Source organism: Geospiza fortis, unplaced genomic scaffold (assembly GCF_000277835.1).
Source record: "Geospiza fortis unplaced genomic scaffold, GeoFor_1.0 scaffold85, whole genome shotgun sequence".
Lineage (NCBI taxonomy): Eukaryota > Metazoa > Chordata > Aves > Passeriformes > Thraupidae > Geospiza > Geospiza fortis.
Window position 1 is genome coordinate 2513996 of NW_005054358.1, and position 9302 is coordinate 2523297.

The 9302-nt window shown below is 53.9% G+C and overlaps 1 protein-coding gene across 1 annotated transcript in view; it reads left to right on the forward strand.

Annotated features, from left to right (window-relative positions):
• COL27A1 (collagen type XXVII alpha 1 chain) overlaps positions 1 to 9302 on the forward strand; it is a 61921-nt gene that overhangs the window by 46913 nt on the left and 5706 nt on the right. The window contains exons 44-62 of the mRNA XM_031059234.1: positions 757 to 864; positions 1224 to 1277; positions 1941 to 2048; positions 2298 to 2351; positions 3033 to 3086; positions 3298 to 3351; positions 3741 to 3794; positions 5033 to 5140; positions 5255 to 5308; positions 5445 to 5498; positions 5762 to 5815; positions 6179 to 6232; positions 6415 to 6468; positions 6696 to 6749; positions 7418 to 7471; positions 8585 to 8638; positions 8714 to 8767; positions 8932 to 8985; positions 9096 to 9113. Of these exons, the coding sequence (XP_030915094.1) occupies positions 757 to 864; positions 1224 to 1277; positions 1941 to 2048; positions 2298 to 2351; positions 3033 to 3086; positions 3298 to 3351; positions 3741 to 3794; positions 5033 to 5140; positions 5255 to 5308; positions 5445 to 5498; positions 5762 to 5815; positions 6179 to 6232; positions 6415 to 6468; positions 6696 to 6749; positions 7418 to 7471; positions 8585 to 8638; positions 8714 to 8767; positions 8932 to 8985; positions 9096 to 9113 (1152 nt within the window). The remainder of the gene's footprint in view (positions 1 to 756; positions 865 to 1223; positions 1278 to 1940; positions 2049 to 2297; positions 2352 to 3032; positions 3087 to 3297; positions 3352 to 3740; positions 3795 to 5032; positions 5141 to 5254; positions 5309 to 5444; positions 5499 to 5761; positions 5816 to 6178; positions 6233 to 6414; positions 6469 to 6695; positions 6750 to 7417; positions 7472 to 8584; positions 8639 to 8713; positions 8768 to 8931; positions 8986 to 9095; positions 9114 to 9302) is intronic.

The window sequence follows — 9302 nt, forward strand, 5'->3', positions numbered from 1 at the left end:
CATGGCAGGTGTTTGAAAACCCCTCCCCAGCATCCTCATGCCTGGGGATTGACGTTGCTGGGCATGGCAGGGGAGGTTCCATAAGAAAACTGGGTTTTTCCCAGTGTGGTGGTGTTTGTGGGTCCCATGACGAGGGAAGAGATGAGAATCTTGACTCCATGTTTCAGAAGGCTGATATCATATTTTTATATTACATAATATATAATATAAAAATATTATAGATGATATATAAAATATGATCAATGAGATATGAGATTATAATATATATATTACATATATTATATATTATATTATATTATATTATATTATATTATATTATATTATATTATATTATATTATATTATATTATATTATATTATATTATATTATATTATATTATATTATATTATATTATATTATATTATATTATATTATTAAAGAAAGAGAAAGGAGACATCAGAAGGCCAGCAAGGAAGGGAATGGAATCATAATAAAATCTTGTGACTGCTCGCAGCCTCGACACAGGTGGCTGTCATTGGTCATCAAGTAAAAACAAATTTCACATGCTGGGTAAACAATTCTCCAAATCACATTCCAAAGCAGCAAAACATGGAGAAGCTGAAGCTTCCCAGCTTTTCAGGAGAAAAGATCCTGGCAAGAGGATTTTTCAGAAAATATGTTTGTGACATTCCAGTATTGGGAAATGATGGTGGTCAGAGCCAGGCTCAGCTGGAAAAGACAGCCAGGAATCATCCTGGTCATCTTCATCCTGTCCAGGGAGAGGCAGGAACCCGTGGAGCTCCAGGCATCAGAGGGAGCCCTGGGGAGCCGGGGGACAAGGGGACAGAGGGGCCACCAGGACGGCCTGGGAAGCAAGGCAAGGAGGTACGTGTGGGGCTGTCCCCACAGGGAATGGGAATGGTGCTGCCTCTGGACCCTGCCCATGCCATGGCTTTGCCCCACAGAGCCTGGGATGCTCCCATGGAACTGGGGGTTTATGTTTTGGGGTCCCCATGCTGGGCAAGGTGTGCTCAGCTTTGTCCCTCCTCACTTTTGGGGTAGCAGGGTCACAGCTGGGGTGATCTCCCAGCACAGGAGGTGAGGCTGTGCCTTACCCAGCATCAAAATCCCAGCCAGGGGAGGGTGGAAAAGCCCATGGAAATCAAAGCCCAGCTTTTAACCTGCCCTGGGATGGGGCTGGGGAGCAGCTGCTGTGTTTGATGTGAGCATTTCCCCCCGGGCAGGGTGACACTGGTGACACTGGGGACCCGGGCGAGCCAGGACTGCGGGGATGGAAGGTGAGGGGTGTCTCTAACCCTGTCCCTCTTTGCAGCACCTCGGGAACACCCTTGGCCTGCTCAACCTCTGTGACCGTGTTCACAGGGCTCTTAGGATGAGGGAAGAGATGAGGATCTGACTCCATGTTTCAGAAGTTTTATTTTATGTTATGATTATATTCAGAAGTTATTATTTTATGATCTATATTATATTAAAACTATACTAAAAGAATAGAAGAAAGGATTTCATCAGAAGGCTAGTTAAGAATAGAAAAAGAAAGAATGATAACAAAGGCTTGTGGCTTGGCCTCTCTGTCTGAGCCAGCTGACTGTGATTGGCCATTAATCAGAAACAATCAACATGTGCCAATCACAGATCCACCTGTTGCATTCCACAGCAGCAGATAATCATTGTTTACATTTTGTTCCTGAGGCCTCTCAGCTTCTCAGGAGAAAAATCCTAAGGAAAGGATATTTCATAAAAGATGCCTGTGACAAACCTCTGCAGCTCCATGGTGGGGACAGAGCAGGACAGGGGTGTCCCCATGGCTGAGGAGCAGCCCAGGGTGACCTGCCCTCTGTGGCAGCTGGCCAGAGGGTGACACAGCTCACCTCCATGCAGAAGCTCATTTACTGCTGTTCCTTTTCCCTCTGTGTGGTGACACTTTCTCCATCCCTGAGCAGGGCAACGCTGGCCCCAGGGGCCCTCCTGGAATTCCTGGTCCAGGAGCTGCCACAGGTGAAACTGGAGGCAAAGGGCAGAAGGGAGAGAAGGGCCGAGAAGGTTTGCTGGCAAGTACAGCTGGGGCTGGGCTCCCTCACCCTCCAGTGGAAACCCTGGGCTCTGGGAGCTGCAGAAAACCCTAGGAACTGTCAAATCTCCATAATCAGGGAGATTAATGTCTCACAGGCATGACACAAAAACTGGGTGTTGCTGGCACAAAAGGAAGGTTTGGGTTTGTGGGGCATTTTGGGGCAATGCTGCCTCCAGACAAACTCCAGCCCTGCCAGGCTGGGAACATGTCTGCCTCTGTGTGCCAGGGCCAGGGCGGGGTCCCCGGAGCTGCAGGACCTGCTGGAGCCAGAGGATGGTTTGTAAGTCAGATCGTGTCCCCCCTCCCCTTCCAACCTGTCCCAGTCCTGGTGAGGGGACATTTGTGTGACTGGGAGCACTGGGAGGGGCCATCTCTGTCACTAACCTGGTGAGGGGACATTTGTGTGACTGGGAGCACTGGGAGGGGCCCATCTTTGTCATGGGTCTGGTGAGAGGAGATTTGTGTGACTGGGAGCATTGGCAAGGCCCATCTCTGTCTCAGGCCTGACAGGGGACATTTGTGTGACTGGGAGCACTGGGCAGGGCCCCATTTCTGTCCCAGACCTTCCAGGTGACATCTGTGTGACTGGAGCCACTGGACAGGGGCCTTCTCTGTCATGGGTCTGGTGAGGGGACATTTGTGTGACCAGGAGCACTGGCAGGGGCCTGCTGCTGTCCCAGACCTGGTGAGGGGACATGTCTGTGACTGGGAGCACTGGGCAGGGGATATTTGTGTGACTGGGAGCACTGACAGAGCTCCATTTCTGTCCCAGACCTGGTGAGGGGACATTTGTGTGACTGGGAGCACTGGCAGGGCCCATCTCTGTCACAAGCCTGCCAGGGGACATGTGTGTAACTGGGAGCACTGGCAGGGCCCATCTCTGTCCCAGACCTGGTGAGGGGACATGTCTGTGACTGGCAGGGCTGGGTGACCCGTGTTCCTCTGCTTGTGCCCTGAACAGGGCGGGACAGGACTCCGAGGTCCTCCTGGGCTCGACGGTCCCGAGGGAGAGAAGGTACAGAGAGATGATGGCTCCAACCCTTCATCTCCGGGTGAAACTCCCTTTTCTGGCCTCTTCCCAAGCTCTCCCAGTGGGAATGTGCTGGCACTGGATGTCCTGGGCAGGCTGGTGACAGGGGGACCTGCCATGGGACACCCTGAGATCCAGAGCCAGCAAGGCAGGGAAGGGTTTTCCATGGACAGAGCTGTTTCCCCTCCTTCCCCAGGGAGATCCAGGGCCACGAGGTGTGGATGGACCTGCTGGGGCTGCAGGATTTGAGGTACTGATGCCTGGAATGTTACAGAGCTGGGAATTGCCAAAGGCTTCTCCATTTCCAGTACAACCCAAAGGATTTATTGCCCCTTCACTGGCCAGGTCAGGGGGCTCAGAAATGAAGAGGGGGTTTAACACCTCATACTCAGCACTATTCCCAGAACCCTAAAACCCCAAACTCCCGGTACCTAAACCCCCAAAATCAGACCCTTTCCAGCACCCAGTGGTGCCTCATGGAAAACCTGTTCCTGCTGCTGAATCCTGTTCACTCCCACATGGTTCCCAGGGCTGGCTTGGCCAGCTGAGCGTGGGATGTGGGACAGGATGCTCAAAGTCCCCTCAGAGGTGAAAGACACGGTGCTGAGGGGCTTTTTCTGAACCCCCATGCCCCCACAGGGACAGGCTGGAGATGATGGAGTGAAGGGAGATGGTGGCAAGCCCGGCCCAGTGGTGAGTACCAGCTCTGCCCCCAGAAATTCCCTTGGGAAAGAGGTTTGGTGGCATTTTGGGATGTGTCTCACCCTGGGGGTGGCTGCAAAGTGAGCTCTGCCAGCCTGGCCATGGCTCCCAGCTCTGGGACTGAGTCACTGCTTCCTTGGATTTCCCACAGCAAAAGCTCCAGAAAGGAATTTTAATAGAGCTGTTAAGAAAGGAATTTTAATAGAGCTGTTAAAAGCCATGCCAAAGTGCCAGGGCTGTTGCACAGGTAACACTGGGCTGCTGCAATGTGCCTGAGGCAGCTCCAGGGCTCTGCATTTCCTTGGAGCAGATCCACAGGTGTCCCTGTGGCTCCAGGAGCTGCCCAGTGCCCCAGGATGGGCATTCTGGGCATGGCAGAGAGCCCCAGATGTATTGTGGATGCCCCGAGCTCAGCTGCAGGATAAATCCCACCTGCACCCAGTTTTCCCACCTTGCAGTGCTGCTCTGCCCAGGCTAGATGTGCCCTTATGGAATCCCAGAATCCCAGAACTGGCTTGGAAGGGATCTCAAAGCTCTTTGGATTCCATCCCCTGCCACGGGCAGGGACACCTTCCACAGGTTGCTCCAAGCCCTTAGCTTGGGTGATTTGCTGGGAGAGGTCAGGCTCTGGAATAAACTCTGGGTGGATTTGCTGTGAAATAAACCTTAGGGGGATTTGCTGTGGAATAAACTCGGGGCAGATTTGCTGTGGAATAAACTCGAGGGAGATCTGCTGTGGAATAAACTGCAGAGGGATTTGCTGTGGAATAAATTCCAGGGGGTTTGCTGTGGAATGAATTCCAGGTGGATTTGCTGTGGAATAAACTCTGGGCAGATTTGCTGTGAAATAAACTGCAGAGAGATTTGCAGTGGGATAAACTGCGGGGGGATATGGTGTGGAATAAACTCTGGGCATGTTTGCTGTGGAATAAACGCAGGGGGATGTGCTGTGGAATAAATTCCAGGTGGATTTGCTGTGGAATAAACTGGGGCAGATTTGCTGTGGAATAAACTGCAGGGGGATATGCTGTAGAATAAACTGCAGGTGGATTTGCTGTGGAATAAACTGCAGGTGGATTTGCTGTGGAATAAACTGCAGGTGGATTTGCTATGGAATAAACTGCAGGTGGATTTGCAAAGCTCAGTGCAGCTGAAATCCCTCGAGAGGCAGCTGCTCGGGCCCTGCTGAGGACAGGGGTGAGCAGTGTCCCCCTCTCTGTGCTCTGCAGGGCTCACGGGGGGCTCAGGGCCTGGCAGGTGCCCCTGGGCTCCAGGGCTACACCGGGCATGAAGGAGCCAGAGGAGTGGTGGGCACCAAGGGCCAGCCAGGCCGGCAGGTAACACCTCTGCTCCATGGGGGACATCCTTGGCACAGCTCTCCCTGGGGACAACAGCCCCAGCTGTGCCTTCCCCTGCTGCCAGCCTCATGTTTTGTCCCCAAATGAACTCAGGGGACTCTCGGGCCACCGGGTGAAGCTGGAGCCACCGGGCTGAGTGGCACTGAGGTGAGCAGGCTCCTCTCTGCCCTATTCCCTGCCCCAGCTTTTCCAGCCTCCCACATCTGTGTCCCTCACAGAATAACCCAAATATCTGAATAACCCAAAGGTTTGGATTTGCCTTGAATTCTGTTTTCCTTCTTAGGGCCTGGTGGGTGCAAAAGGGGAGCCAGGAGAACCGGGAAAGCCAGGACAAATGGTGAGGAGTGGGATGGAGCCAGTGGAATGGACAAATGGTGGGAGTGGTGGTTCTCCCTGAAAGAAGCTGGGGGATGCTGGCATCTCCTGGATGTGCAGAAGTCCAATGCAGGCTGCTCCAGAGAGAGGGAAAATCCCAAAGGGAAGATTCCAGCTGAGAGCACCCTCCTGAGCACACTGGGGCAAGGCAGGGAGGGAAGCCAGGAGGGGCATCCCTGGCACAGCATCCTCACAGCAGGTTTTCCTTCTCCTTTGGGATTTTAGGGGGCTCCTGGACAAGCTGGTCCTAAAGGACGGAAGGGCCGCAAAGGAGATAAGGTACCCCCAAAATCCTTCCCTGGGGATGGCACCTGAGGGGTCTGCCCAGTGGGCATGGGGTGGGCAGGACTGAGCTGGGGGGACCATGGAGAGAAAACAGTGGGAATTGCCCAGGAGGATCTGTTTATCCCCACCTGGCAAGCCCAGGATGCTCCTGGGCTGGTTTTTGGGTGAGGGGCTGGCAGATCCTGCCTCTAGCCTGGCTCAGGTGGCCCTGGGGGGCACAGGGGCCTCCCCGGCTCTTGGTGCCCATCTCCAGAATCCCCCAGTGCCTGCTGGGCTCTGTCCCCATGTGTTCCTGCCCACTCCTGGGATGTGGCTGAGCTCTTGGAGACCCACATCCCCCCTCTCCTCTTCCCCCAGGGCGATGCAGGGCAGGAAGGGGACAAAGGTGTCCCAGGAGAAGCTGGCAGACGGGTAACTGGCACTGCTGTCCCCACCAGGGTGGCAGGGAGCTGCTCCTTGGAGCCTGTGCAGGCTCTGCAGGGTGGTCCCAGTTTTCTGGGGGCTCAGAATCCCTGGAGAGGGGATCTTGGAGGGACGAGGGGTGGCTGGATCAGTTTGGAACTACCTGTGAGTTTTTCACCTGTGGTCCCCAGGGCAAGCGAGGCAAGATGGGCCAGCAGCCCCCACGGGGTCCCTGGGGACACAAGGTAGGTGGCTTTGTCAGGCTGCCTTGGCCCCCTGGCAGTTTGGGGGTGCTCCCACCTGCCTGAGCCCCGGGTTAGAAATGAATAAACAAGGATAACTGAGGGCTCTGCCCCCCAGAGCCTCCCAGCCCAACAGGGGCACCTCCCACACCCACAGCCCCCATGGGCTGCTCTCCCTGCCCTGGAGCATCACCCTGGGCACAGCCAGGGCTTCTCCCTTTGCATTTCAGGGCTACCCAGGTGACAAAGGACTTCCAGGACCCCAGGGCCCCCAGGGACTCTATGTGAGTATCAGTGTGGGGTTTTGGGGGGCTGGCTGCTCCCTGTTTGACCCCACTGTGTGACCCAGCAGGGACCCGAAGCAGAGACCTGTTTAAAATGAGATGAGGGAAGTTTTTAAAATGGTTCATCCATCTCCTTCTGTCTTCTCCTCCCAAATGAACATCCCAGGAGGGTTTGGGTAGTCAGACAAAGCACTTCATCCCTAAAATGTGGTTCTGGAAGCCAAATCCTTCTTTTAGGTATGTGTCTGATGCCAGGCAGTGCTGAGCACTGGTGGGACTGTGCCCACCTTCCCAGAGAGCTGGCATGGAGAGACAAACTGCAGCCAGCAAAAAGGACCCAAGTACTCATTTAATTACTAGAAATTGCTTTTTCCTCTGCTTAAAATAAAAAAAAAAAGCCCAACTTTGGGGCTTTGCAACTTCACAAAAAAAAACCAACCCAAGCTGGAAATTCTCAGCCAGCCAAGGCACCTCCAGTGCATTTTTAATGGGCTTTGCTGAAGGATCCTCCTAAAGGCAAAAATCAAAGAAACAATGAGAAAATGCCTCAAAGCTTCTAAAACTGCCTGAAATCCTCAGGATCCTCCGGTGTGGGGAGGGCCCTCCTTGCCAGGGGCTGACAGGAGCAGCTCAGCCCAGGGTGAGGCAGTTCCATGTTTCTCTCTTAGGGCATCCCAGGGCTGAAGGGCATCAAAGGAGACCCTGGACCAAAAGGACACAAGGTAGGGGACACGTGCCAGGCACAGCAGGGACACTGGGCACAGGGTGGCATTTAATTTGCTGAATGCCATCCTTTATTCCCCTCTTTTTGAGGCCTGATGGCTCCACCATCTTTCTCTGGGGTTGGCCACCATGTTCTTGAGTGCTGGGAGATGGAACTTTTAGATTTTCTCCCAAATCCAGGCCTTTTGCAGCTTTTCCATCCTCCTGGAGTTGCAAGCAGCAGTGTGGAGCCTTTTAATCCCTGCTCTCAGCATTGATGCTGATGCACCATGAGCTGAACCTCCCTTGTGCCATTCCTGATGGATCCTTGGCTGGAGAAACCGAGCACATCCCATCCCATGGATGTCATCCTATCCCATCCCATGGGTGCCATCCCATCCCATCTCACTGATCCCATCCCATGGATCGGATCCCATCCCATCCTAGATCCCAGATCCCATCCCATCTCATTCCATGGATCCCATGGATCCCATGGATCCTATCCCATCCTTTGGATCCCATTGATCCCATCCCATGGATCCCATCCTATCCCACTGATCCCATCTCATTTATCCCATCCCATCCTATCCCATGGATCCCATCCCATTTATCCCATCCCATGGATCCCATTGACCCCATCCCATCCTATCCCATTGATCCCATCCCATTTATCCCATCCCATCCTATCCCATCCCATCCCACTCCCTGGCAATGGGAAGCTGCTCAGAGCCTTCAGGAAAATGAAACTTTGGGAATAATTAAGACTTTAAATTTATTGTCACCTCAGTGAGCAGCTCCAGAGAGCAGGCAGAGGGGAGGCTGTGCTGGGATTTCTCCCCTGCTTCTGGTTTCAGCACACCAAGAATCTTCTTTATTCTCTCCAAGTACTTCCTGGCAATGTCCAAGGTTTTCCTGAGAGATGTTTCAGTCTGGGACGATCCTTTCATCCCTGCTGCTGCCTCTGTCCCCAGTGTGGGTGCAGTGAATTCTCTGGAACAATTCTCTGGTGTTTGGGGGTTTTTGCTCCAGAAGTTTTGCAGCCAACCATGAGTGGGAATTTCCCCACCCATACTGGTGTCCTGGGGGTTCTGTCCTTCCCTTTGCCACCACAGCTCTCCCTGACTCTCTCCTAGGGCGAGAAGGGCAGCAAGGGTGACCTGGGCCAGCAAGGGGATGATGGCTTCAAGGTGTGTGACAGGTTTTGCTCTTTTCCTTCCCCCTGGCCCCTTGTCACCCTGTGTGACATCCTGCCACATTTCCAGGGCAAGCCAGGACCCCATGGTGTCCCTGGGAGGCCAGGACCCAAGGGAAGGCAGGTAAGGACAGGGTGGAGAGGAATGTTAGGGACTGAAATGAGTATTTGGGGTGAATTTCTTGTTTTTCCATATAAAATCCACGTGGGGAAGGGGCTGGGTTGTAGAAGGATGTGGGGCTGGGGGATGTCCTGTGCAGTGCCCTGAGCTCTCTGTTGTCCTTGCAGGGTGACAGTGGCCCCCCTGGCCCACAGGGACACCCTGGAATTCCTGGGACACCGGTGAGTCCTTCCCCCTCCTGCAGGTTTGGGGTTCACTCCTCACCCCACAGGGATGCAGCTTTGATCCCACCTGCCTCCCTCTTATCCTGGTCCTGTCCTTTTCCTTCCAGGGCTTGTCTGGACCCAAAGTAAGTGGTGGGGAGCAGCTGGAGGGGGATCAGTGGGATCAGCCTTGCCATGGGATCCCTCCCCTCCTTCCCACTCCAGGGCTGCAGGGTGGGGGTGCAGCTCAGCACAGCAGCATCTCCCCCATTGCTTTCCTTCCCTTCTGCACCTCCTCCTCTGGCAGGGGCTGAGAGGCTGCCCAGGCCTGCCAG